At 37.9% G+C, this 26,970-nt stretch overlaps 6 protein-coding genes and 1 pseudogene across 9 annotated transcripts; 2 read left to right on the forward strand and 5 right to left on the reverse strand.

The window, feature by feature from the left end:
* The first annotated feature begins 1,966 nt into the window (after window positions 1-1,966).
* LOC119989354 (rust resistance kinase Lr10-like) lies at window positions 1,967-4,253 on the forward strand. Its single transcript, XM_038834805.1, has 2 exons — window positions 1,967-2,726; window positions 2,913-4,253. Exons 1-2 carry the CDS (start codon window positions 2,036-2,038, stop codon window positions 4,067-4,069), a joined length of 1,848 nt encoding a protein of 615 aa, XP_038690733.1. The 5' UTR covers window positions 1,967-2,035; the 3' UTR covers window positions 4,070-4,253.
* Window positions 4,254-4,456: 203 nt separating this feature from the next.
* Window positions 4,457-5,805, reverse strand: LOC119988001 (annotated as a pseudogene).
* LOC119989353 (serine/threonine-protein kinase haspin homolog) lies at window positions 5,492-11,157 on the reverse strand. 2 transcript variants are annotated; one of them, XM_038834804.1, is made up of 15 exons: window positions 10,959-11,157; window positions 10,738-10,885; window positions 10,565-10,651; window positions 9,724-9,814; window positions 8,862-9,433; window positions 8,604-8,727; window positions 8,105-8,214; window positions 7,601-7,712; window positions 7,322-7,414; window positions 7,179-7,240; window positions 6,974-7,104; window positions 6,814-6,884; window positions 6,667-6,719; window positions 6,319-6,385; window positions 5,492-6,031 (listed from the first exon to the last, which is right to left on the reverse strand). In XM_038834804.1, exons 1-15 carry the CDS (start codon window positions 10,972-10,974, stop codon window positions 5,894-5,896), a joined length of 1,875 nt encoding a protein of 624 aa, XP_038690732.1. In that variant the 5' UTR covers window positions 10,975-11,157; the 3' UTR covers window positions 5,492-5,893. The 2 variants fall into 2 exon arrangements, 1 of the variants encoding a protein (XP_038690732.1); XR_005465795.1 differs by lacking the exon at window positions 6,667-6,719 and having other exon boundaries at window positions 5,890-6,031.
* A 794-nt stretch (window positions 11,158-11,951) lies between these two features.
* LOC119989570 (mitochondrial amidoxime-reducing component 1) lies at window positions 11,952-15,263 on the reverse strand. Its single transcript, XM_038835179.1, has 8 exons — window positions 15,051-15,263; window positions 14,585-14,734; window positions 13,677-13,853; window positions 13,349-13,437; window positions 13,200-13,264; window positions 12,880-12,982; window positions 12,350-12,460; window positions 11,952-12,257 (listed from the first exon to the last, which is right to left on the reverse strand). The coding sequence occupies exons 1-8, from the start codon at window positions 15,151-15,153 to the stop codon at window positions 12,132-12,134; spliced, it is 924 nt and encodes a 307-aa protein (XP_038691107.1). The 5' UTR covers window positions 15,154-15,263; the 3' UTR covers window positions 11,952-12,131.
* A 942-nt stretch (window positions 15,264-16,205) lies between these two features.
* On the forward strand, window positions 16,206-19,391 carry LOC119988181 (pentatricopeptide repeat-containing protein At3g57430, chloroplastic). Its single transcript, XM_038833134.1, has one exon. It carries the CDS (start codon window positions 16,521-16,523, stop codon window positions 19,188-19,190), a length of 2,670 nt encoding a protein of 889 aa, XP_038689062.1. The 5' UTR covers window positions 16,206-16,520; the 3' UTR covers window positions 19,191-19,391.
* Window positions 19,392-19,529: 138 nt separating this feature from the next.
* LOC119988183 (protein PLASTID TRANSCRIPTIONALLY ACTIVE 14-like) lies at window positions 19,530-24,478 on the reverse strand. Of its 3 annotated transcripts, none has more exons than XM_038833140.1 (14): window positions 24,349-24,478; window positions 23,765-23,837; window positions 23,518-23,679; window positions 23,257-23,394; window positions 22,949-23,074; window positions 22,612-22,740; window positions 22,409-22,498; window positions 22,148-22,298; window positions 21,315-21,424; window positions 20,834-20,905; window positions 20,659-20,764; window positions 20,344-20,541; window positions 19,956-20,001; window positions 19,530-19,856 (listed from the first exon to the last, which is right to left on the reverse strand). In XM_038833140.1, exons 2-14 carry the CDS (start codon window positions 23,819-23,821, stop codon window positions 19,778-19,780), a joined length of 1,464 nt encoding a protein of 487 aa, XP_038689068.1. In that variant the 5' UTR covers window positions 23,822-23,837; window positions 24,349-24,478; the 3' UTR covers window positions 19,530-19,777. The 3 variants fall into 3 exon arrangements, with proteins under 3 accessions (XP_038689068.1, XP_038689067.1, XP_038689069.1); XM_038833139.1 differs by lacking the exon at window positions 24,349-24,478 and adding an exon at window positions 23,907-24,114; XM_038833141.1 differs by lacking the exon at window positions 24,349-24,478 and having other exon boundaries at window positions 19,956-19,998; window positions 23,765-24,114.
* LOC119988184 (pentatricopeptide repeat-containing protein At1g06580-like) lies at window positions 24,300-26,814 on the reverse strand. Its single transcript, XM_038833142.1, has 2 exons — window positions 26,037-26,814; window positions 24,300-24,740 (listed from the first exon to the last, which is right to left on the reverse strand). The coding sequence occupies exon 1, from the start codon at window positions 26,776-26,778 to the stop codon at window positions 26,044-26,046; it is 735 nt and encodes a 244-aa protein (XP_038689070.1). The 5' UTR covers window positions 26,779-26,814; the 3' UTR covers window positions 24,300-24,740; window positions 26,037-26,043.
* Window positions 26,815-26,970: the final 156 nt, after the last annotated feature.

Raw genomic sequence — 26,970 nt, forward strand, 5'->3', positions numbered from 1 at the left:
GTACTGGCCAGACCTCCAGAATTTGTGGAGTTGATAGATCATTTTCACAACTTCAATCAATCCACCATGCATGAACCCTTTTAAGAGAAACGATCTATCACTTTTGTTCACTTCCCTATGCCCTTCTCTTATGCAAACTACAAACCAATACCAGTGCAAGGAGATTACAATTCTATATATAGCCATGACCCTAAATCAAACAAGTTTTAAAAAAATATTTTGAATCATAACCAAAATGTTCAAAATGTAAAATTAGAATCACTTGGACTATATATGTTTGGCAGGAGCGTTGAGATATTGGGACGCTCTTGAACTCTTTGTTCCCTAATAGTGTTATAAAAATCGGATCATGCTGACTGATTGAACCATAAAATCGGTGAATTTTGAATTATTTGTTTTATGTTATTAACTTATGATGTGAAACTTGATTTCCACGTATAAATGTATTGTTTTGTATTAGATTTTCTAATTTCATAGTTTTTTTTTTCCTTTTATAGATGATCATATGATATTATTATGATATTTAATTTTAATATTAATATATTTTTTACTTTTTTAATTAAACCTACAATTCTACTTGTAGTGAACAAAAAATGAATACCACGCTAGCCGAACTCCTCCTTGAATGGTGAGAAGGTGGTCAGCCTAAAGTTCCTCCGTGATTTGACTGCCCTCACCCTGAAAACAAGGGTGATCAAACCATGGAGCAATAACTCAATTTGTTATATTTTCTGGACATAAGGAGGTGATGTCAAGATTAGAAGTTCGAACAAATTGACAATATTTTTCTTGATTTCGGACCCACTTCCGGGGAGGGGTTAGGATACCCATTTCACCCGCATGAGTTTTGGCACAGTCTTATCTATTGTCAGTGTGATACGTATTGTTCTGACAACCTGAGTTTTATGTCCACTCAGTTATCCCAAAAGACATGTCCGAGTTTTACGCCTACTCAGATATCTGAAAGACATGTTGGATTAGATAGTGAGTGACTCGGTCAAAAAAAAAAAGGGATCAAGCTTGTTCGTCAAACTTTAATTAACATTAGTACTCTAGTCAATGAGACAATTCCTTTCATGTTTCGATTCAATTTTCAAGACATTGAAGTAATGAAAAGCATTGTTCGTAATTTCATCTTTTTGTCAATCGCGCGAACCTCTATTTGAAAGCGTTAGTGTAGTGCGATTGATCAAAATGTTTGTCCATTTGTCAGATTTCGATAAATAAAAATAATAAAGCACTCGTTTTCTACGAGTGCGCTGATCTTATCTTTAGGGAGAAAAAAAAAAGAACAAATCCAAAACTCGATGTGACATGCTATGTTTTTTCAAATGATTATATATATATATATATATATATATATTTGTGATTGGGTGATGAGATCCCACATCGGTAAGAAAAGGACCAGCTAGTAAGTAAATAGTTTTCATAATCTAATAAAGTATGACTAATTTTGTGGGCTTAAGTGAGGATGTTGGGGCTGGAGGAATAAATTCGTGAGGGTTTCGGCCCATATCAAATAATATCATATAGTTGTTGGAATGTGAACTGCGCTGAATCTATCCAGAGTTCAACCCAACTTGTCCAAAGATATAAAGATCTTCATCAATGTATTATTGGATTATAAGTGTTGGAATGCAGATGGCCTCATGAGCCATTGGATTTTTGAGATATTGGGCTCTTAATCCAACACTTTACAAACGCAAGTTGCTAGGCCCATTAGTGTAGGCTCACCCAACGTCCATTTCCACAACACGAGTCAAGAAGTCAAAGTCTTTGTCATTTACTACTACTATTCTTCCCTCTTTAAAATTCTTCACAGCAAGTCAGCATCAAAACTTTCAAAAAAACAAAAAATGGGTATGGTCCATTCATTATGAATCAGTGACTAAATACACATTGGTTCATCCATTATTTCCTGGAAAAACATGATCACAGATACACGGTTATGGTTAAGTCAAGTTGACTTAAGTGGCTACTTATGGAAGGAAAATCTGGGCTACTAATATAAAACCAAATAGCTAAAAGCTCTGAGATGGGCATCTCCTATCAAATGCTTTTGTATTTTTTTTGGCTAATATTGGCAGTCACAACAACAGGCCAAGATGAGTGCTCTGAGATAAAGTGCGGCCGCGGTGGTCCGGCTGTCCGGTTTCCCTTCAAGATTAAGGGGAAGCACCCAAGTCACTGTGGCTATCCTGGATTTGACCTCTCTTGCAATGAAAATCAGCAGCCTGTGTTGGAGTTGCCAGGTTCAGTCAAATTCATAGTCCAGAAAATAAATTACGAGTCCAAGGTGATAGATGTCTCTGACCCCGATAATTGCCCACAAAGGAGCATTAGAAACCTCGACATATCAGCCTCCCCTTTCAATTATTATACTTTATCAGTGTATAACGTCACTTTTTTCTACTGTTCTGGTAGTTCAAGTCCAACAGGATATGATAGGGTGACTTGCCTTGAGAGCACCCCAGGAGACCCGGTTTATTCTGTTCCTTCAGACAGCTATATATATGATTCCAGCGATACCATTTTGAATTGCGAGAAAATGTACGACATTTTCTCAGTTCCCAGGGAGATTGTTTATGACAGAAGTGATGTTCTTCAATTGAATTGGACAAGACCAGACTGCTGGACCTGTGAATTTGAAGACAAGAAATGTAGATTGAACACTACCAGTACAAAAAATGAGATTGAGTGTTATGGAAAGCTAAGAGAAAAGACGGGTATAATCTTCATTTTTTGTTCTGCTTTACTGATTTTCTTTACCTTATATATCAGTCTTACCTGCAAAAACATTGGTAGGCTAGGCTTAATTGGCTAAGATTTGAACCAGATTGTGCCTGTGTGCAGCAAATATTTATGGACAAAGAATGACAATGCTCCATCTTTTTTTGTTCTCTCTTCTGCAGATGTAGGGAAGATACTGTTAATTGCAGGTTCCGTCCTCGGTACCATCGTAATTGTGATTCTGTTCTTAGCATTTTACAGTACGTACAGAGCAAAAAGGATACAGGAAGAGAATCAAGCGAGGGTTGAGATGTTTTTGGAGGATTACAAGGCTTTTAAGCCTGCAAGATATACTTACAATGACATCAAGACGATTACAGATGACTTCAAAGATAAACTGGGTCAAGGAGGTTACGGAACTGTGTACAAAGGAAAGCTGTCTAATGAAGTTACAGTTGCAGTTAAGATTCTTGTCAATTCCAAAGGAGATGGAGTAGAATTCATCAACGAAGTGGGTACAATGGGTCGAATTCACCATGTTAATGTGGTTCGCTTGGTTGGTTATTGTGCTGACGGATACAGAAGAGCTCTAGTCTATGAGTTCTTGCCAAATGATTCACTAGAGAAGTTCATATTTTCAGAAAATGGCAACAAAGATCAATCCCTCAGTTGGGAGAAGCTTCATGGTATCGCTTTAGGCATAGGCAAAGGAATTGAATATCTTCACCAAGGCTGCGAACAGAGGATTGTTCATTTCGACATCAAGCCTCACAATATATTGCTAGACCAAAATTTCAATCCAAAGATCTGCGATTTTGGTCTGGCGAAATTGTGTTCCAAGGATCAAAGTGTTGTTTCAATGACTGCAGCAAGGGGCACCATGGGCTACATTGCACCAGAAGTATTTTCAAGGAACTTTGGCAATGCCTCACACAAGTCAGATGTTTATAGTTTCGGAATGTTGCTGCTTGAAATGGTCGGGGGAAGGAAAAACGTCGATGCCACAGTTGAGAAAACCAGTCAAGTATTCTTTCCAGAGTGGGTGTATACTAAACTAAGTCAAGGAGAAGAGCCAGTGATTCGAATTGATGAAGACGTTGATCCTACTACTGCTAAGAAGTTGATGATTGTTGGGCTCTGGTGCATTCAGTGGAATCCAGCAGACCGCCCTTCCATGAGAGTTGTGGTTCAAATGTTAGAAGGGGAAGATGAGAATTTAACTTTGCCTCCTAATCCCTTTGCTGCCAACAAGGGAGCAAGAATGAATGTAGGTATGCCAGGAATGCCATTCCATGAACATCACTTAACAGTCATCTCAGAAGCAGAAGAAAGTATATAAGTTGAAGTAATCTGTTAGAGATATAGAAACTACATTGTTCATATTAATCAATTCATGTAATACCTTATTACTTATCAATTCCCACCAATAATCCCATTCTGATGTACATTGATTGTTAAAATCATCAGCTGTAGCATCAGTCGAGGCAGAAATGCAATACCAGGAAACTTTGGCTGATGGTATACATTATCCACTGCCTTTCTTTGTATGTCATAATTCTATGTTTACCAAGCTGGCAGCACAGTTTGACTGAGTAAATATTCAGAAAGAAATCAAAGAAATCATTATGATATGTTTATCAAAATAGCCAGATATGATATGCATAAGCCATTCCAAACAGGTATGCTATATCCACTGAGGTAGAAAAGCTCCACTCAAGTATTGCAATATCCTTGAACAATCATACCGCAGCAATAGACCATCTCATGTTTTTAAGCAGAATGTCATATCCACTGAAGTAGATAATTAATTAGTCGATAATTTGATATTGTGCAAAATCAGTTCTGAAACTCGCTTTTACTAAAATATAGTAACCTAAGAGGCTTCAGGAGCAGGTTGGGTAACTCCAAATTCATAAAGAAGCTTGCTTAGAGAATCAGGTAAGCATACCTGATATTTAACTTTCCCGGAGGGATGAGGGCATAAGGAAAAGCTCAGCTGATTCGAGTTTTTCTGAAGTCAGACTTGTGCTGTCCATCGTCACTCCTCTGGTCAGTCTGGTGATATCATCTTTGTGGTCGTGCTTAAGAATGGATTGTGCTGCCTGGTTGTTTGCCCCAACTACTGGAGTGCAGCCTTCGAACCACAATAGTTTCCACTTGGATCACTCATGTAAAGCTGGAAACAGAATATTTTTCTGTCCCAGCCCGCAAACAAAAACGAGACACCAAATGGACAGGGTGTCCACCAAACTGCGTATAACCATGCTTAGCGACACAAAGAGATGGAACAAGTTGTTCAACCAGCATAAGCATACGTATTGCCCTGGGCTTGGACCCTCGCTGTGTTTAAGATGTTTGCATCAGACATTATACCAGCCAAAGCACAGGCTGACATGGTCATCCATCTTGTACATCTTCTCAGTTGATTTTGAGGTCTAAAGAAAATTGGAAATGACCTTCTCACCAACCAAAACAGCCTCATCTTTTTACAACATTACTATTGCAGTTCCTGCATTTCCAATCAGATTAGTTACAAATAGGCTTCTGATTTTAGTATTCAATGAATCTATGATACACACACATATACGAAAAAGTATAAAGCCAAAGCTAGTCTAATAGCAACTCAAAGAGAGTAACTTTAATTTGGCATGTACCTACACAATCACCTACCTCTTATATCGACTCAAATTGACTTATCAAGAGCTCCTTGACTCAAATTGACTTATCAAAAGCTCCTTATCCGACTAGGTCACAGCCGAAAAACAGGAAATCATTTCTCATAAAATGCAATCCAGTAACATACAACCAAAGTCTCCCAAGTCTGCTTTATATCACTCAATTTCTCAGATGAGCAAAAACAACATTGTTGTATGGAGTAAATATGATGATCTATAAAATCAAAACATATTCATGCTGATATATGAAACATAGGAACTGGACTCCCACCATTTTCTTCTGTACAACTTCGACAAGCTCATCTTTCCGTTGAAATTGTTCTTTCTGCTCCCATAAATTACTATCAAGTATTTCAATCCCCCTGACTATTAAGACTGAAAAAAGGATTTTCCCTTTCATGCCAGTAAGTATCTAGCCTAACTCCCAAAACTGTACAAGGGAAAAAGCCTTCAACTTTCTAAAACAAAATTAGCCTCTTTTGCTCTGTCTATTCATTATTCACGTCGGTGTTGTCAACGAACAAGTTGGTGAAGAAAGGATCAAATATTGCTTCTCTTGCTGAATGAAACTTGTTTAAATTCTTCCTCAGGGAGCGCAATTCCCGTTCATCTTTGCAAGACCGTGCCTGGCATACCACAAGTCAGTTTAGAGATGGGTGGGGAGAGGGATATTTATAAAAATGAGCTGTCTAAGCAATTTAACCCATTAGGAAGCCATATCCAATAAATTAGGATATCAAGATATTCAATATTAGGAGCTACCCTTAATGTTTCACATTTCAAATGTGGACCACTAGCAGCACTATGCCAAAAAAATAAATTTGTTTAATTAAACAAAGAAAATAAAGGAAAAAACTCCCTATAGACAAATTAATGGTGATCAAGTTTCTAGCTCAAAAGAAAGAAAACTTACAAATGTTTTCTTCATGAGCAACATATCCACCAAGTAAATCAACCACAATACATTAGTCTTGGGGAAACTGTATGAAGAAATAGAGTCAACATCAAAGAAGCCTCACACATTCCTATAAAATATAAGAAACATATATATGATAGAAATTAACAAGCGAACATGTAGCCTAGAGGCAGAGTTACAGTGGTGCAACCTAAAGGTCACAGGTTCAATTCCCGAAAATAGTCTCTCCACATATTATGTGGGGGTAGGGTTTGCACACATCTTGTCTGCCCCGACCCCGCCCTCCACGTGAGTCTTGTGCACTAGAGTTGTTTACTTTTTATCCATATGATAGATAATATTTACCTTCCTTCCCAAAAATCATTTGTCACCTCCTTCATCTTTCTATATGTTTCTGACTGCATATGTCATTGACAACCAATTAACCAAACAACTAATCTGCTAAACATGGTTTATCATGTATACTCTATAACTTCTCTTTATATTTCTTACTTGTTTATCACCCTTTGGACCCTTGAAGAGATCAGGATCTGTTGACAAGTCTAGAAAGAGTATATCTTCACCTGCACAAAGAGAATGTAAGTGACCGCTTGTAAGAAACAAAATTAAGCTTCAGTTTAGCAACCATAAAATAAAGCAAAAGAATTTGTACCAGTATTGATTCTTGAAAGGGTGAAATCAATTATGGATATCACCAATCCATAAGTTTTGACAAAGATCTGCTTCCCCTCCAGGGTAAACTTCAATGTAACTGTGTCATTTCGAGTTAGAAGTACATTTCCCCTGAACAAAAATTCTTAATCAGCAATCAGCAGAACAAAAACATTATGCTAATACAGACAGCTAGATGATTATACCAGTGCAGGTCACGATGCTCAAAGTCATATGCTGCTTCTGCCACAGCAAGGGCAGCTGTAACCTGCAAGTTATTGGAAATTAAAATAAACAACAGACCGTAGATCTATGAATAACTCCAAAAAAGAAAGAATGTGGACAGTACCTGAACCAGTAAACTACGAGCTTCGTCAAAGTTCAAGAGTACAAAGCTCTCGAGATCCTTACCACCATGTTGTAAAATAAAGACAACGTAGCACTGAATACAAACTAATTAGGGATAGTAAATAAAAAAAAAATGGAGTGGATTTTAACAATTAAATATTTGTTCAAAAATAGGTACTTGCACTAGTGTGATGGATGTGGCGTTTTGCTTACCACAGGTTGAGTTCAGAGCTTAACAAGTATAACTTTCTAAGCATGCATGAAATGAGGGAGAAAAAACCTGCTTCTCTGGGAAATCCTTGGGGTGATCATTCTCTGAACCATTATTTTCGTCCCAATCTTCCCATGCTTTTATTAATGCAGGATCATAAGAACCTTGGCACACTTGTAAACTGTAGAATCAAAGAGTAAGTAGCATGCAATCCCTCATGTATGTTTTTCCAAGCATGTGGAAATTTTCAAGGAAAAATTCCACATGCATCTAGACTAATTCAGTTTTATCCTATCTTTGACCTCACACAGGCCCACCCAAAATCAGCCAATTTAACAACGCAGGGCCAAGTGAGGGAAGACGTCAGGCTTGGCAAGAAGATACTGTGGCATTCCAATCCAATGTAAAAATCTACCATGCCCCCTAGAGCATTACTTAATTCACCAAGGTTTTCTCCATGTCCCAAATTTATCTTAGTAAATAACTATATATAAAGTTGATTGAGTGCGTCCTTAAGTAACCAAAACAGTTGTAAAATGATAAGAATTCAAACATATTAGGTGGAAAACATACTCTAATGTTTCAATGAATGTTGTGCATGCATTATGAGCACCATCATCAATCCCTCTTAAACAATTAAGTGTACGGGACAGTACAACCTCCTCAAGCAATTCTTCTGACCTCTGCACATTGTAAATCACTCGGTAAGGGAACAAGGCTTAAGAAGTTCATTCAAACAAAACAAAACAAAAAAGATTCAAGTTTAAATTATGATATAGGCTTATATTACAAGTGTCTTATTTGGGGGTAAGAAATTGCTATTACTTTCAGGGCAACTAGAAACTTATATCAACAATATTCCTATCATAAGAATTGAGTAGTTGTCAAATAACTCAATTCTATTCTATTTATTTTTTCTCTAAAAGCCAAGCACATATTCCACCTTAAATTTCTCCTAACCGGAAAGCAATTATTCAAATTTGCTAACAATTGAAGCACTGGCCAACCTCTTGTCATAAATAATTGCATCAGAAAAATCTTGTAGCAATACTATTATGATTATGATGAATACCTTCTGTACTTCCCCGTTCACTCGTAACTCTCCATTGATTGGAACTATTTTGCAAACACAATTACCGGCCCGAAAGGCTTCTCCAAAAGTTCCTTCACCAACTTTGACAATACTATTTGGATCACTGCATCAGGAATCTCATTTTGGTCAGTTCAAAGATGCATGAACTACACTTGATAAAATTTATAAGAGTAACAAAAACACTAAAATAAGATATGTGTAAGAACTAGGAAGGGAATAAGAGAAAAAGGAACGAACCAGTATTTGGAAAATACTTCCAGCAGTTTTGAAGGAGCTGACTGCCCACAAACTGCCAAAAGTGCAGAAAATGGATGATCATGAGCAAATGGAACTGATGCAGATGCTAAAGAGAGCTTCTTAACTGCAGTTTCGATATCTTCACAACAATTAACATGTTCATTGACCAACACTTTGTTTCTTTTCTCTAAATTAATGTCCATTCTGAGAACACATTTCTCTAACAAACTGGAATTGATACTTTTGGAATGGGAAGAAGACTTTTCGGGGGTTTTCAAATTTAAAGAATCCAAATCATCATCATCAACAGATTCCAGACGCATGGGCGGTACTCCTAATATCTTTGACAGTGTGCTAGAAGGCCCACAATTGTTGTTTAACTTCTTGGACATTAACCATTTCTCTAATCTTGACGATAAATATGATATAGCGACATCATCAGTTTGATTTTCTGAGCCCACCCACGTTCCAAATTTCTTGGGTGAAGGGCTCTCCTCCAATAACTCGAAGGCATCAACTTCCTTGAAATATGCGCTTTCTTTCTCAAAATTGGGAGGCGGGACAACTTTTCCCTGCAAACACCAGAATCTCAATTGCATTCATGATGGAAAGAAATGATAAGATACATTGCTTAGGCACTCTTAACACATAGATGACTAGACATCAAAGCATCTTAAATCGCTGAGCCTGAAATCACTAGGTAAAATAGTTTAAGGAGACCCAAGCTATAGACCAATGAATGAACTACATAACTGAAGGGGAATAAAAAAAAAAAGAACTCAAAAGAGTATGCAGCCAAGGCATGGCACTGATGGCCGTATACACCATGCTATGTAACAAACAAAAGAATAGCGTGTCATACTCTGGGAAGGGCTGGCTTTGCTTTTCTTCTAGCCTGCTTCTTTTGGGGCTGATTGACCACACAGGCACCAACAGCAATACTTGTCCTCCCTCTGCTTGAATCCCATAGCCAAAGACCAACAGAGAGATAATCATAGTGAAAGAGATGTTCTGATATCTTAAAGGCCACAATATACTCCATGAGCATTTAGATCATCAAAAGGCAAACATGAGCAAGGGTAAAAAGTGAATCAGATCATAATCACACAAAATTCAATTTCTTTCAAGTCTTTAGTCTTTATCACCAAATTAGAAAGGCGCAAATGCAATGAGAGAACAGAATCAAGTGGCAAGCTTAAGATTAACAGCAGCATTCTACTTGTGCAATTGCAATAGATAGATGCATCATTGCATCCAGGCAACAAAAAAGCAGATGATCTTAATTACAGAATTGATTTCTATCTAAAAAAAAACAGATGATAAGTATGTAAAAAATCTTACTTCTTTCTTCCAATGCTTACTTAAAGGTGAGAACACTATGAGAGGTGGAAGAAAAAGCGGCGATATTAAGATTGACATAAAGTAAGTTGTGCAATTGGAATAGATTGTTGCATCACTGCATTTAACCATCAATGAGGACAGACGATCTTAATTACAGAATTAAATTCAAACTTTAACTCTCAACAATTTCTTCCCACTAATGCATACTCATACTAGAAACTAGAAAGAAGAGAGATATCTTATTCTAGCACTGAGCGAAGACTTGATGGCATTAGTCATAATCAACCCAATAGACAATTAAATATGGCAGACTAAAAAAAGGAAGAAGAATTATAATTTTTTTTAAAAAAGGAAACAAGAACCTGGTGGAAAGAGAACGATTCCAACTGACCCTCTTGCCTGCAGCAGCAAAACTCACCCGATTTATAGTAATCGAGTCAACCCGTTTTCTAAACAAACGCACAAATAAAAAGAAAAGCTCAGGAAGAATACCATTTCAAGTAAACCAGTCGAACCCAAAGAAAAAAAGGCTTACAAGTCCAAATCTTTTTGAGAGGGTTTTTGGGGTTTTCTCCTCCGATAAACCCCCCCAACTTCAGATTGCTCCTGTTGTCGTGGTTGACGATTCCGTTCGTGGTGGTTAGGGCCTACGATTTCAGCCCATAGATCATCGCCACTTGTACCTGCAAAGAGCAGTGAGAAATGCAATGCGCGTATAAATGTACATATATGGATAAAATTTGGGGGTTTTCGTACCTGCTTTGTTATCCATTAGAGAGAGAAGTGATAGACAATGGCAAGCAGAGAGAGAGAGACTGGGAATAGATTTTGAAATCCGTTTGGGGGCGCGAGTGGAGTGGAGTGATTATTTATAAAAAGATAAAACAAACCCATCTATACATCTTTCAGACTGTTGGTTATCAAACGTTTACAATTTAGTCACCCAAAATCTGAAGGTCTGATTGCTGAAACTGAAACTGTAATCGGCTCAACTCCATTTATCTGAAGTGGGCCGAGTTTCACTTTTGCGTTTAACCTAGTGGGCCGCAGAAGCATCACTAGTTAATGAAAGTGAGCTGAGATCCATATATCAGGCGAGGTTACGTGGGCTGGTTGGTTTGGCCTTGTTTTAGTCCTTACATATAAAACCACATGCTTAATGTCTAGGGGTGGCAAAACTTTATCTGATTTGGATGTCGAATTTGTCTGATCTGGATTGAACCAAGTTCGGACATAAGTTATATATACGAAATGTGTCCAAACATAAAATTTTTGTCCTATTTAAAACCGAATCCGGGTCCAAACACATAAATCTTATCCAGTTTAGTTGTCCTAACCTTACCTGTATTAAGTTATTGTCTCCAGTCTAAATTTAAACCAATATGTACGTGATCAATTTTATGTCCAAAATCCAATCTGAATTAGGGCCCAAACATGTAAGTATTTCGTAAACGCATGATATTGTCCGACTCGAAACCATTTTTTTTGTCACCACTACTAGCGTCCATGGTTTTGGGGGACACTAGTATTCAACTTTTTATTTTGAAGTTGACAGCATCTGTATCATTACTGTTTGGTCGGTTTGTATTTTCAAGTTTTCGCCATTGGATGCATTTGCAGAGGTCTCTTTATATGTTAGTTTTGATTATAAAGGACTTCTTCCAAACTCCACAGCCTCGTTCAACTGTGTTTCATAACTGTTGTGATTAAACTCCTCCTATTCATTTTGAAAAGAGATTTTCACTAAGCTTCAACCTTCCAATCAGCAAAAACATAAATATTAGTAATTTCTTCAAAGCTTCACATAAATATGTTTCTTATTACAGAATCAGAGGGCACAGAGATTGTCTTCACCTTATTACTCTCCCTATGATGGTGAAGTTGATAATGGATTAACACTGTTCACTACCATATGACATTCTTCATAGCTCAAGCTACGGCTTCATCAACAGAAGAGACCTTCTTGAGGACAAAAATTGGATCTCCCACTTTGACAACATTCCCCTTCCCTCCAGTACTTTTGTCCTTCCAAACTAAGTTCTGCCCAAAGTAGATCTGCATGCGGCACCATTTTGCATGATTAACTTTCTATCATTTGCAAGCAAGTGTCAATAAACATCATATAAAGTTTCAGATCTACTTATCACCTTTCCCTGTTGTTTACGATTTGGACGCAAGACTGCATCTGACCGTACTTTCTTCAGAGTTTCATTTGGCTCAGTACCCGCAACCCCTGTCTCTTGATTAATGGTAGGAATCTGAAACATATATTTTCTTAATCAGCACAGAACTAAATCGCAGAGAGACCATATAAAAAGTGCAGAGCTTCAAACTATAAATGGTGTAAGTTGTTCAACGAACTTTTGAATTTATCTACTCAAGAATTCAAGATATCCATAGTTGGTATGGATGCACGCCTGAAGGCTGAAGGACTTCAAAAACGAAATGTTCTTTCAGTTGATGCTAAAAGATAATTAAAACAAAATTAGGATGATCTGATATAAAACTGTCATCAGCACTTCTCAGGGGGATATTTTGGAAGATTTGGACTGAAAACTCATCTAGAATGATGTGAGTTGATATGAGATTGTAACAGAACTTCTGCTAGTGCCCAATTAGATGGATATATTAGAGCCTTAGTAAAAACCACATAATTTGCAGGAGGGGAGACTTTTACCTTACAGCGAGAACATAGCCTGACACCTTGAAAGGTGGACTTATTTATCTTGATTTCCGTCCATAAGTCCTCAGAAAATGGCTCACAACCATCAGCAAGTATGCTGGCACGTTAAAAAATTCAGTTGAAGATATATATCCATTGAGTAGATGAAATGTAAAGGGAGGGAAAACTGATGCTAGTGATTGGAAGAATAACATTATTTTTCACGAAAATCAGTCAATGCACATTGAAAGATCTTAAGAGGATATGCTGCATTACTATAAATTTAGATCGCTCTAAATAAAATTAGGAGATACAGTGTGAACAAGAATATATACTTTGGCCTAAACCGGTTGATTGGAACAGGCTCCTTGAGAAGCTTATTCAGTGCATCCAGTGACGTCTGCAAAAGATATGGAGATGTGATGATATAAAATCTAATGTGGGAGCAGAATACAAGACTGTTTCATTTTGAAAACAGACTAACCTGAGACAATAGCATGTATGGAAAGAGGTCCGCAAACATAACATTGTGTCCAGGAGCAAATTCAGGATCAACAGGCCTAGTTTCCGATGCTGCAGTAGTAAGAACAAAGTGCAGCTTAATCATTCGTTGTTTTAAAATTTAGCATGCAAATCTGCAAGCTAATTACACCAAATTATTCTATTTTTCCCCTTATGTTGGAATATTTTTATCTCATGCTTATAGTGATCTACAGTTTCTTACAAAGACTTCTAATCAGGTGGTCTCTTTTTTTTATTTATTTAATCAGGTAGTGTCTTATTCTTACCAATGCATTAAATTCAAACCATACCTGCATTAAAACGAATTAGCCGACTGGGCTTCCCAAGATAATCAGAAAACCATTTTGATGCTTCAGCTCCTTCATCGAATGCAGAGCCAGACCACTCCCACACTGAGACTCCATCTGCTATTTCACGCGGTTTGCTGAGTGAAATCTTAAGCATATTCATCCCTGGAGCTTTTATTACTGTAAAGGAAAGTGAAAGAACAAGTCACAATTAAAAATCACGAATAACGAACCACAGAAGAAATGATACACAAAATGCTGCATAAAGACAAGAAAATGGATATTAGCTGTGGAAATCCTCTCCGAGCAAAATTATGAGTACTGTACTGTTTGAATTGCTCAAATGAAAGAAAATGATATTTTCCAGTTTCGTTTCCTCTGGTAGGAGACATGGTGAAACTAAAAAAGGTATTATATGATTGAAATTTAGGGTTTAGGATTATAAACGAGGCTTATAGCAGAAAGAAACATGTGGGGATAAATGGCCCAACTGATGGATGCACATAGAAGACTTGTGTGAATTCATCACTGCAGTACTTCAAGACAATTAAAGACGATCATCGGTCGGCACCATCAAAGAATAAAAGGAAACTCAGGGCAAATGAAAAATGATCCTCAAACCACCACAAACGCTTCGTTATCGTGTTTTCATTTGTTGTTGTGTCTATACTAGAAATGGTTTGTAACTTAGGTTAGATGCAGTATGAAGTAAGTCCTCTTTCTTGAAGGATGTCAAACTCATACGACAAATTGATCAATTTATCCATCAATTCAATGCAAACAAACTCTTCAGCGCGAAAATGGAACATCACTCAAAATTTCACAGCAAGTAGGCTTCTTTTTTTGTTCAATCAAGTAAGACAATAACATGAAGAAACCAATGAGAAAATAAGCCGACAAAATGAGTTTACCCATATAAGAGCTTTTTCCGGGTTCCCATCTCTCCACAAAAGCTTCATTTGGCAGCTCTACCTCAACCAGAGCAAGCTTTGGTTCATTTCGTTGTGTATATGCCCTCCCTTTGTAGTTCACAACCAACCAGTTCCGATCCCAACGAAATCCTGCACAACCCAGAACAAAAATCAAATCGTTGTGCTAAAAAAGACCAATATATGCAAATAGATTAATATCAACACTGAAAAGAAAAGTTGAGGAAACACGGCAAGAAGCAAAGAATAGCAATCAAATATCCAAAAAAGGGAGATCAGGGAGATTTTTTACAAAATCCACAACATGCAAGTGATATCATACAAAACCCGACTCGCAATTCAATCAAAAAGCGAGATAGCTCAAGTAAGTCGGAAACAAAACAAAAAAAAAATAAAACAGAGTAAATTAAGAGAGTAATGAGAAATGGGTAGTCATAGTTTCAATTACCAGTTGGAGTAAGAGGTGCCTGGGAGACAGAAATTCCACGGCATGATTTGATTGGGTAGATGAAGATAGATGAAACTTTGGCAGCTGATGATCCTCTCTCCATCTTCTCTCTAGCTTTCTTTTTGCACACTCTGTTACGCTTAGAGCGGTAAGAGGAAGCGCAAAGTGATTTATGGAAAACTATGTTTGATTGAAAAAAATGAGGTGTATATTTAAGGGAGGGAGAGTTAGGTGAGGGTTCTCCTCCTTCTTAGTTGAACAGGAAGATATAAGTTTTACGTTTGGTGGGGTGGTTGTGTTGATTTTTAATAAATTTTGAGAAAAAAACTGATTTTAAATTGTAAAATAAATTATGAGTTGTTTGATAAATTTGTTAATTATTATCATTATGTAAAATATATTTTGTTTCTATGTCTTAGTTATTTAATTTCAATATAAATACTTTATGTCCCGAATGTTATAGTTATTGAATTTCAATTTATTCGAGCGGAGTTTTATCTTATTCACTTCACTCAACTCTCTCCCACAAACACAATGGTTCGCAACTTTGCAGGCCGTGCTTATGAAAAGACACTCTGCACATCTAAAATAATTATCTCTTTTTGTTATCAACCCTTCTATTACTGTTTGGGAAATGTAATTGCAGGTTTGAGGTTTTATATATGAAAATCACACCTACCTTCCTGACATATTTTTCACATGTAAAATGATTTGACAGAACCACCTAACGCACTCTCAAACTCCTATTTATGTGCAACTGAGTGAAAAGATAATTCTGATGATAAGAATCCTAAATTCCTAATGTTGGACCAATTGATACTGGAACATTAATATGGGAAAGATATGAAAAAAAAAAAAAAAAAAAAAAAGAGCTACAGAAAAGCACCAGAATCAAACAGAATTCTGGTGATAAGAATCCTAATGTTGGACCAATTGATACTGCCATACTGGAACGTTAATATGGGAAAGATAAAAAATAAAAAAATAAAAAAGAAAAGCTACAGAAAAGCTACAGAAAAGCACCAGAATCAAACAGAATTATGGTGATAAGAATCCTAATGTTGGACCAATTGATACTGCCATACTGGAACATTAAGATGGGAAAGATTTAAGAGAGAGAGAGAGAGAGCTACAGAAATGCACCAGAATCAAACAGCAAAATGGGCCTCATCAAAGTCCATCTGACCATCTCTGATAACAATTCTGAATTCCCAAACATTACATAATAACCAAGCCATCTCTGATAACATAAGCCCAAGACACAATTTTGGGCTTGGTTCCTCCCTGTTAGTCTTTTTTCTGTTTTAAATGCCACAAAAATTGCAGCAAGCTGATAAGAACACAAAAAGAATATCGAGAAACTAAGCCATGTTCACCAGCCACAACCACTGATTGAGTGGTGTTCTGGCATGGTATGCCACTCTTACCAGAGAGCAAATCCTCACTTCCTGTAACTGAAATAACTACCAAATGTCTTCAACTCACTCACTTTCTCCTCTTCCTTCACTCCCTCTCTCTTCCCTCCATAACCACCAACAACCGACCACAACTACCCTCCACAGACACCCTCCTCTTTCCACCACCACTTCATCTCCAAAACCCATTTCCCTCTCTGTCTCTCCGGCTTCATGGGTTGACTCCCTCCGCTCCCAAACCCAATCCAATCGGTTCCATGAAGCCATTTCCACCTATGTAGAGATGACCCTTTTGGGTATCCAACCCGACTACGTAGCATTCCCAGCGCTCCTTAAGGCGGTAGCGGGTCTTCAGGACTTGAATTTAGGGAAGCAGATTCATGGGCAAATTGTTAAATGTGGGTGTGGATTATCTTCGGTGTCGGTGGCCAATTCCCTCGTTAATATGTATTGTAAGTGTGGACATATAGGTGATGTACAGAGCGTGTTTGATAGAATTGCTGAAAGAGATCAGGTTACCTGGAACTCAATGATTTCTGCCTTTTGTCGGTTTGGGGAATGGGAAGTGGCCATAGAGGCTTTTCGGATAATGTTAGAGGAAAATGTGCAGCCTAGTTCATTTACTCTGGTGAGTCTCGTGCTTGCTTGTTCAAATTTGAGCAAGAGTGAGGGGTTACAGCTGGGAAAGCAAGTGCATGCGTATAGTTTTAGAACATGTGATTGGAGCACATATACGAATAATGCTTTGATGGCTATGTATGCTAAACTAGGCAGAGTAGATTATGCAAAAGGTTTGTTTAGTTGCTTTGAGAGCCGTGATTTGGTTTCGTGGAACACGATGATAAGCTTATTGTCCCAAAATGAACGGTTTTCAGAAGCATTGATATTCTTTGCGCGAATGGTTGTTTATAAGGTTAAACCTGACTGTTTTACATTTGCCGGCATTCTTCCTGCCTGCTCTCATTTGGAATTGATTAATACTGGAAAGGAAATTCATGCCTACGCTTTGAGAAATGGTGACCTGATCGAGAATTCATTTGTTGGTAGTGCTTTAGTTGATATGTATTGCAATTGCTGGGAGGTTGACAGTGGGCGACGAGTTTTTGATAGTATCTTGGAGAGAAAGGTTGCAATCTGGAATGCTATGATTTCTGGTTATGCACAAAATGAAAATGATGAAGAGGCTTTGAAGCTTTTCATCGAAATGGAAGCAGTGGCTGGGATCGGTCCAAATGCTACGACAATGGCTAGTGTTTTGCCTGCCTTTGTACGTTCAGATGCATTTCATGACAAAGAATGTATACATGGGTATGCCATAAAAAGGGGTTTAGAGAAGGACAAGTATGTGCAAAATGCATTGGTGGACATGTATGCAAGGTTAGGGAGGTTGGATACTTCAAAAACTATATTTGACGGCATGGAGGGAAGGGATATAGTGTCTTGGAACACTTTGATCACTGGGTATGTTATGTGTCGGCGCCATGCTGATGCACTTATTCTGCTACATGAAATGCAAAGATTAGACAAAATTAACGAAGATGAGGATTTTTACAAGAACGAGAAACAAGGTCCTCTTAAACCTAATGCAGTAACCTTAATGACAGTCCTTCCTGGTTGTGCCGCTTTGGCGGCACTAGCAAAAGGAAAAGAAATCCATGCTTATGCCATCAAAAATAGGTTGGCGACAGATATTGCGGTGGGAAGTGCATTAGTGGACATGTATGCAAAGTGTGGCTGCTTGAACTTATCAAGAAGGGTGTTCGATCAGATGCCCATAAAAAATGTAATCACTTGGAATAGTATCATCATGGCTTACGGAATGCATGGAAAAGGGGAGGAAGCTTTAGAACAGTTCAGAAATTTGGTGACAGAAAGAGCCATGGGAGGGGAAGTGAAGCCTAATGAAATTACATTCATCTCAGTCTTTGCAGCATGTAGTCATTCAGGGTTGGTGGATGAAGGACTAAAGTTGTTCTATGGAATGAAAGATGACTACGGTATTAAACCTGGCCCAGATCACTATGCTTGTGTTGTGGACTTACTTGGTCGAGCTGGTAAAGTCGAAGAAGCATATCAACTCATCAATACCATGCCTTCAGATTTTGACAAAGTTGATGCCTGGAGTAGCTTGCTTGGTGCTTGTCGAATCCACCAAAATGTTGAAATCGGGGAAACTGCTGCCATGAATCTTCTTCGATTGGAACCAAATCTGGCCAGTCACTATGTTTTGCTTTCAAATATTTACTCCTCTGCTGGACTGTGGGACAAGGCAGGTGATGTTCGGAGGAAGATGAAAGAACTTGGAGTAAGAAAAGAACCTGGATGCAGTTGGATTGAGTATGGTGATGAGGTTCATAAGTTTTTGGTGGGGGATGTATCTCACCCAGAGAGTGAGAAGCTCCATGGATTTCTTGAAACCTTGTCGGAGAGAATGAAAAAGGACGGATACGTGCCTGATACTTCTTGTGTACTTCACAATCTTGATGAGGAGGAGAAAGAAACTATACTTTGTGGGCACAGTGAGAAACTGGCAATAGCTTTTGGCATCCTCAACACTCCTCCTGGAACCACCATTAGAGTTGCCAAGAATCTTAGAGTATGCAATGATTGCCACACTGCAACTAAATTCATCTCAAAGATTGTGAACAGGGAGATCATTGTAAGAGATGTAAGGAGGTTCCATCATTTCAGGAACGGAAATTGTTCTTGCAGGGACTATTGGTGAAGCAGTCTCCATACTTTCTGAAGAAGTGACATGTTTATTTGGATCACATCATCCCTAAATTGTGATATAGAATTGTTTCCCCATTCTAACATTTGTCTGGTGATATAGAAACATGTACAAAGTTACTTATTCTGAAGCATGAGAGAAATAAATAGATCAACTACAGGAATTTTGAGTCTCATTTGTTGCTCCCATTCCCATTTTGAACATTTTGTTTTCAATTACTGATTTCAACATTTTCTTCCCTTGTTTTGGTGTGAAGTAGAAAGCTATTTCCAACAATTGGCAAGCTCATTCAAAGGTGAGTTACTGTAATTTCAAAGCGGAAACAGAAAGGCATAACCCATATGGCAATCTAGTTTCTATCAATTGCAGCATTTGATATCCAAAATAGCTATACTACATTTTCAATCAATTGATCTGTAGCCTTGTAATGAGAAATGATTATCTTTACACATTGTAACCATTTGAAAATTAATACATCCGGCTGGCTGATCCCTCGGTTACTGCCATGTATCTTGTAGACTTGTACTTTCTTCATCAACCGTGTGACAGAAAATGTGGTTCTAATGATGAAAAATCCATGATTAGAACAATATCCTCTCTTGATAAATGTCCAGTGCCTGGACAAGCTTCTCAATGAACAACTTCCGATGCAATCTATACCTACACAAGCCCAGATGGTAATAGGTTATGAACTAGCACTGGATTTGAGCATTTGGAAAAGGAGAATGGCAAGCAAAAAGTAAGGAAAGAATTACACACTTGATTGCAGCTTCATATGTCCTCCTAGGGTCTGGAATAGAATCTGCTAACGATAGAACACAAAAAGCTAAAACATCAAGATGAGCGTTCAAATAAAAAAAAACCCTCATTTGCAGGCATAAGTTGATATTCTAGCAATGACTGCCTCTATGATATTGAGGATGTAAAATGCTGGTCTAAGCCCCTAGAATGAGGATTGCTCGATTTTCATAACCAGATAATCAAGTTTTAACAAAATCAGTCAACAGGACACATTTTGTACCCACTTCGGGATGGTGAACAGTCTAATTGACAGTAATTGTCCATCGCAATAAAGGCCAAAAGCAAATAGAATCATGTTTTACCGTATATACAACATCATGTTGCATAAATAGCTAGTATACAATACCTAGCAAATTCTGGTCTTGCTCAGAATTGGTTGGAAATTCTGCAAGCATTTGTTGGCACTCTTCCTGTAACTGCTTAGCAGCTTTCCTTTCTGTGCTTGGGATTAGAGACATATCCCCATCCGACCAAGTGGGTAATATTCTTGCTGCTGCTATGACAGCTCCATCTACAAAAGTATCATTATCACTGGACAAATCACCTGCAAGAAAATTTGCATGAGGATCTACCAGAAAAATTCTAGAAATTAATTACAGTTATAGAACACGCCATAAAAAGCATACAGCAAAAAGAAAAATCTAAAAAATATGACTCATACTGTTATGATAATATTCTTCAGGAAGCCCAGATATATTGAAGACTGAGAGGAAGGAATCCAAATGTATGCGTGCATCACCAGAGAACTGGATTGCATCCCAAGGATTCTGCAATATTTAAGTCAGAACAGAGATACCGAAGTGTGGATTTGAAAGAGGAGTCATCCAAGAGATTACCACAGCTGATGAAAAGCCGTATCTTTGCATCAAAATATCATTCTTCTGCGTGTTCATGTAGTTGATCGTCATCTGGGAAAATTTTCATGAGATCAATACAATACAACCTCCATATCAACGTTATGGCAGTAACATAATTCCAACCAAAAGACTTTTAGCAGCTAATGACTAAGAAAAACACTAAAAAAGGTGATTGGACAATCTGAGGACCATCAATTAGTTTAGATCAGTCACTAATTATGGATCAGCAGTCAATACATATTACCAAGGAATTCTAGGTTGCATAAAGCTGCATTTGCAACTAATTAACAAAGGAAATCATGATTTAATAGGTCAAATATTTTCATTGGGAGATTTAAGATTTACAAAACTAGGATTTACATTTCCAAATAATGCAAGGATTTCGGAGTTTGGAAACGCTTGCTTGGCTGGTGTAGGGATGAACAAGATCAATATTTAGCAGAAACACAGAAAACATTACCTCATCTCCTTTTCTAATCCGTTCTCCAGCATTTATCATCACCTCAAGCATACGGTCCTTAAATCGCCAGTGAAAGAAACAATTTGGCTGGAAGGAATGGTTTAGCATGTCTGCAGAAAATCACTAAATTTGATAAATAGGTATGAAAAAAAAAGTAGCATACATACCCAATGATACCAATAACTGCAGACTGTTATGGGGAGGGATCAAGATGGAAAATTGCCTATCTGCAAGCAACAGCCGCCAGTCAACAAGAAAAGGAAAAAAAAAATTATTAACATTGCCTAAACTATTCATGGAGCTTGATTGAGAGATGGCATGTACAAAATAAATCAACGTGGGATATGTCTTAAATCAACTAACAGTTTAATTCAACACCTATTAATGAATTTTACTTGTCAGTTAAGAATTACACTTAAGCATATACAGGAAGATTTCTTTATGTTTGAGTTGAATATAATGCAGAGATGTGTCTGTTCAAGCAAAAAGATGTTGTCAGAAAGGTTGCTACACATTTGGCTGATAATAATGATGATACAAACATTTGACATGTTAAACTGACACATACGATTCACTTTTTTATACCATTAGACAAACATGTTGTTCTTGCAGAGTATTAGCCACGCCTCGATCAATATGCATGGATGGCCTAAAAGGATTCAAAGTTAAGCCCAATTTGGAGAAAAAGATCATATACCTAATTATCTCTGTACTGCATATTACAACAGAAAAGATAGCATTTACTATCAACAGTCTACGCTTCTTCGAGAAACGAAATTAAAGGAGTATTTTAAGAGGCTATAATTAGAACAAATTTAGAATAAGATTCCTACCAGCATAAGGAACTAATAAATTTGCATCTTGAACAAGAGCACCAATCCTCATTTGCATGTTAATGCACCGTGATTGTGCCATACTCACAGCCCATATAAATCTCTCAGGATCACAAGCAAGGCGTTTAATTTTCAGGGGCACGCCATCATGCTGATGGAGGTTGAATGGGAAACCAGTTTGTTAGTAATGGGCATAATGAACTCTTGGAACAGGGAAACAAAAAAAACAATAGTGCATTTGATGGAAAGGCTCGTCGGTACCCAGTTCTTTTCCCAAAATTCTAACGCTCTGAATTGTTGTTTTCTCATGGTTGATGCAAGATTTGGGTCCTGCAGCTCCAAGAGGTCCTCCTGCAGCATTATAAGAAACAATAGAGAAGGATTGAGAACAAATTATTAGAACAACACAAAGAAGTTAAATGAAACAACTTCATTATGGTTTCCTGTTCTTCGAGTTGACACACCTCTGTAGCCAGGAGCAAACTAGTGCACTCTTCTACACTAGGTAAGAAGTCGCCATATAGCTGCCAAAAGTTGTCGTCGAGATCAAATGCATATAATAGAAGGCATGCTAACCTGAGGTCCCAATCTGTCTGGCAGGGAGTGATTTCCAACATAAGAATACAGTAAAATTTATTATCTTACAATAAAACAGCAATCGGATGACCCTAATTTGAGTTGAACAACTGAACGAGTACATAATGAACAGGAGTTATAGGTAATTGACTGCATAACATACTAGTGACGATGAAGGTGTGAACCAGGAGTTAAGACTAACAAACTAAAGATGCTACTAATTACCTCTGGATCGGTAGAATTAATGATATCAAATATTGGATGACCCACTGGTATTATGTCCGGGAAAAACATCCAAGGAAGCTTCTTACTTATGGTTAACATCAACTCCATTGGAATTTCCATAATCACCTGTCCATCCAAATACCGAGTAACTGAGAAGAGACAAAGCAACTAGAATTTACAGGTTAAAATGAATGGTACTAGCATCAAAGAGGATTAAAGATACAAGAAACAGATTAATATATAATCAATCCATGATAAAAGCTGATAAGACCTGATACTAACAATTGTAATGCCATAGAGCAACTCACCCTGGCACGGCGAGTAGGTTCAACATCTTTGGAAGCATAAACTCCAAACCCATCAGGTCCTTCCTTGAAATCAACCCCATAAGCTCGCATACTACGAACATACCCTATCTTGTACAAATCAGGGTCTGCCGGCTCCAACTGTTTTTCAAGAAAAAGAAAAAGAAGAAAACACACTTACTTGACAAACAACAGAAAACACCCAAATCAAGGAAAGAAATAATTTCAAATGTATCGAAGAACATAAATTGAGTAAAAGTAAACCTGAGAGGGTGAATGCTCTTCAACTTTTGGAGGTTGTAAGAGCGGGAATGAGGCTGTCTCAACTGAAGCTCTAATGGGTCTGACTCGGCTATTGTCATCGTTCTCTCTCGCCTTACTATTGCTGCTGAATGGGTATCGGGCGGGAGCCGGTGACCACCGGCGCTGCAAAAATATGAACTTTGTTACTCAATTAGCTTATACAATGAATTCTCGGAGAACCCAGAAGTGTATCTATAAGAGAGAGGACCTGGAGATTGTTGAAGCAGCACTGCGTTAGCTGATAGAGGGGAACAAGAGAGCTCATTTTTTGTCCTACAATACTTTACAGTGAAAAAAGGAATCAAATTTCTTTTCTTCTTGCACTACAGAGAGAGATACACAGCTACTACCTTATCCACTTTTTCAGTCCCGTAACTTCTCCCACCGTTTTCCTTCACCACTTCCTATTTGTTTTTTCCATTTTTTTTAAAACCTTTTGTTACCGTTAAATTTCCTTACAGCGATATTCAGTACGGACCAGTCGAGTCCTTTCTTGAAATTAAGGTGTAATCAGAATCAATGTTAAATGGAATGGTTTCAATATTCATCTGTTCTATATGCATTTAGCCCTTTGAGTTACATGGATTGTCTTCAACATAGTCGTACAGTGTCTGACAATTGGAGTTTCATGGGGAGGAAAAAAGAACATTTTTAGAATTGAAGGAAAATCATCAGGTGTTCATCACAGCACAATAACTCTGAATATAGCGAATCCAGCCAGGTGAGTACTCAATTAGTACTTACTGTGACTCAATAAAAACTTTATAAGCTAAAATTTAATCCAGAACTTACATCCAAGGGACAAAAAACTTGGCTGTCAAATAACTACGTCCTTGAATGGTTTGCTTGAAGCAGAAGCATATACTTGGATGGGTTGCTTGCCCCAAGACGCAGAGAAAGACTTGGACTACAAAAGCTACCAACTAAGAAACATCCTCATGAGGAAAGTTTGGCAATGGGATTAGGACTGGGATGGGATAGCGTACCAAGATTTTTCCGTGAAACTGGTACATTTCTCTCTATCATAGATTCTAGGAAGTACAAATTAATTTCAAGCAGCCGGAAGTTTTTCTCTAATCTTTCTACAATCGACGTATCCACGCTTCATCCTGAGGAGCATGCTGCCGTGTTGGTCAGAAACAAAGCGTTCACAAGAATGATTACACCTCTCATTTCATCACTAAAACCTGTCAAGAAGAATGAGTGAAAAACACAAATTTCAACATGCATGCTTGTCTTGTATAGCATGCATATAAACAAAGAAAAATCATGCAGCAGAAGCAACTATTAAAATAGCAGTCATTTTAATGAGTTGCTGCCCAGTAAAGATAATATTGGGCATATGAAAAAAGGCCTTGCGGTTATAGCTATCCTAGCATAAGTAGGCTACACATTTTCATGGCATAAAGCTAAAAATAATCTACCTTGTAGTTGTACAAGCAACTCAACATAAGGTGGACACAGAACTTTGTAATTGGAATTTGGCTGATTTGATTAAGAAGTGAAAACTGATAATGAACAAAGGCATCTGCAGTTTTGCACTTGAGATGTTTAATGCCTTAAAACAGCAATCTATCTCTTTGCCACCTGGGAGAGTAGTCCCTCTCAATCTCGAGAACTACACACACAAAAATGCATATGCAAATAAATGCACTACCAGCCTCAGTTTTATTCATGCAAATGAAATACAAAGGCATTACGACTCTGATAATATGCAGACATCTAGTGAGAGTAATTGTTTGTCAAGCCCCAGAGATCTTAGGAGTCTGTTATAAGATTTCTGTTAACATTTTGGTAAGCTGCAGTCATTTTCACCAGTGATGCGGCAACTTCCCAATCACGAAGCGACTTTGTTAGAATGCATTATACATCTGTCTTCACTATCATAACATTAACTGAATGAAAGGCTGAGGCATCCTCTCTTTACCCATAAAGGAAAAGAACAACACAAAAAAGAAGAACACTCGTTCAAAGAATGATGTGCACCCCCAAGGGAAAGAAAACAATTTGATTAAGGGAATGTAGCAATAGTAATTTGCCATCTATGTTACAAGTACATGTAAACATGAGAGAAGGGGATGTGAACATCAATGGCTCAAAGTTAAGTAATTGACCATCGGAGATGTTAAAGATAGTAATATAATTCAATCATCGTCATAAAAAATCTTTACCACAAATAATATGTTAGGGTCAGCTACATGATTGTGTCTATGATATTGTGCTCGATGATTGTGTCTATGATGACAGGTTCATGCATTTCAATCCACAAGCAAAAACATAGGTTTATCCTAACCCTTCAATAGAAACTCCCAGCATTTCAGCTTAAGAAGAAATCACGGTTATCTAAAACTTAACAAAAAGTTCCTTACTACACAATCAGTGACAACACTAAATAGAAAGACCAAAAAGAATGCCTGTTTCTTGCATTATATAAACAAGGCATAGATATGAACGTTAATCCAGAAGTTGAGCAAAATTTCACCTGTTTTATTCTGTCCAATTAGCAATGATCTGGTCCAACAATACAATCACTTTCTTCAAACCCTCACCACCACCATCTTCAACACAATCACGCAAACCCTCATTCAACTGCTGTGCCTCCCTAATCCTCGCCTCCCTCAACAAACTCCTGAAAACCCTCTCCCTCAATTTAGGGTTCGGCGCAAAACCTAATTCCGTCATGTCCTTCAAGACCTTCAAAGCCTCAAGAAGCAGCTCCTTCTCACAAAACCCATTTACCAAAACCCCAAACACTACTGGCTCCACTTTACATGGAAAGCCTGACCTAATCATCCAGTTATAGACCTTCAAGGCCTCCATGGGCCGACCCTTCTTGAGAAACGAAGCAATGAGCTTGGTGGTGATGGGTGTAAGATGTGGGTGAGTAGGTGGGGAGTGCTTGAGACGATTCAATAGGGACTTTGATAGCGTGAGATCAGGGAGGGAAGTGAGAGAGTGGATGAGAAAGGAGAAAGATATGGAATTGGAAGGTGGGTTTGTGAGGAGGGCTGCGACGGTGAGGTTGGTCGCTGTGTGTAGATGGTTATTGTTGTTGGCGAGGCATAGGCGTGGAAGTAGGAGGTTGATTTTGTTCAGTTCATGTTGGGTTAGGGATTGTGTTGGTTTCTGACAAATTTGTTCAGCTAAAGATGAGAATGATGAAGTCGAATAGCAAGAGACCGGTTGAAGATGTAGTCTTTGGGGCAATTTCACTCTCATCATGGCAAGATGGAGGGTTTTTGGAATGGAGGTTTTGGGAGTATTAACACCGCCGAGCACTTAACGGGGCTCCTCAGGAAACAAGATCATTCATCATTGAAGAGAGTATTTTAGATCAAAAAATGTAATTTCCACCACACTACCAAATCTCCTCGTCATAGCGTAGATGCATTCTCTACTTTGAGATTAAGATCC

The sequence above is a fragment of the Tripterygium wilfordii genome, chromosome 21 (assembly GCF_013401445.1).
Source record: "Tripterygium wilfordii isolate XIE 37 chromosome 21, ASM1340144v1, whole genome shotgun sequence".
Classification (NCBI taxonomy): Eukaryota; Viridiplantae; Streptophyta; class Magnoliopsida; order Celastrales; family Celastraceae; genus Tripterygium; species Tripterygium wilfordii.

Coding starts and splice junctions, on each gene's coding strand:
- LOC119989570 (XM_038835179.1), bottom strand. CDS start 15,153: ATGGAGAGAGGATCATCAGCTGCCAAAGTTTCATCTATCTTCATCTAC. Junction 13,265..13,348: donor CATACATGCTATTGTCTCAG/GTTAGTCTGTTT, acceptor TATCTTTTGCAG/ACGTCACTGGATGCACTGAA. Junction 12,461..12,879: donor GGCTATGTTCTCGCTGTAAG/GTAAAAGTCTCC, acceptor TATATGTTTCAG/ATTCCTACCATTAATCAAGA.
- LOC119988183 (XM_038833140.1), bottom strand. CDS start 23,821: ATGAGCTCTCTTGTTCCCCTCTATCAGCTAACGCAGTGCTGCTTCAAC. Junction 20,765..20,833: donor ACGGCTTTTCATCAGCTGTG/GTAATCTCTTGG, acceptor TAAATATTGCAG/AATCCTTGGGATGCAATCCA. Junction 20,542..20,658: donor TGAAGAATATTATCATAACA/GTATGAGTCATA, acceptor ATTTTCTTGCAG/GTGATTTGTCCAGTGATAAT.
- LOC119988181 (XM_038833134.1), top strand. CDS start 16,521: ATGTCTTCAACTCACTCACTTTCTCCTCTTCCTTCACTCCCTCTCTCT.
- LOC119989354 (XM_038834805.1), top strand. CDS start 2,036: ATGGGCATCTCCTATCAAATGCTTTTGTATTTTTTTTGGCTAATATTG. Junction 2,727..2,912: donor AAAGCTAAGAGAAAAGACGG/GTATAATCTTCA, acceptor TCTCTTCTGCAG/ATGTAGGGAAGATACTGTTA.
- LOC119988184 (XM_038833142.1), bottom strand. CDS start 26,778: ATGATGAGAGTGAAATTGCCCCAAAGACTACATCTTCAACCGGTCTCT.
- LOC119989353 (XM_038834804.1), bottom strand. Junction 8,728..8,861: donor GAAGTATTTTCCAAATACTG/GTTCGTTCCTTT, acceptor TTCCTGATGCAG/TGATCCAAATAGTATTGTCA. Junction 7,241..7,321: donor CTCGTAGTTTACTGGTTCAG/GTACTGTCCACA, acceptor AATAACTTGCAG/GTTACAGCTGCCCTTGCTGT.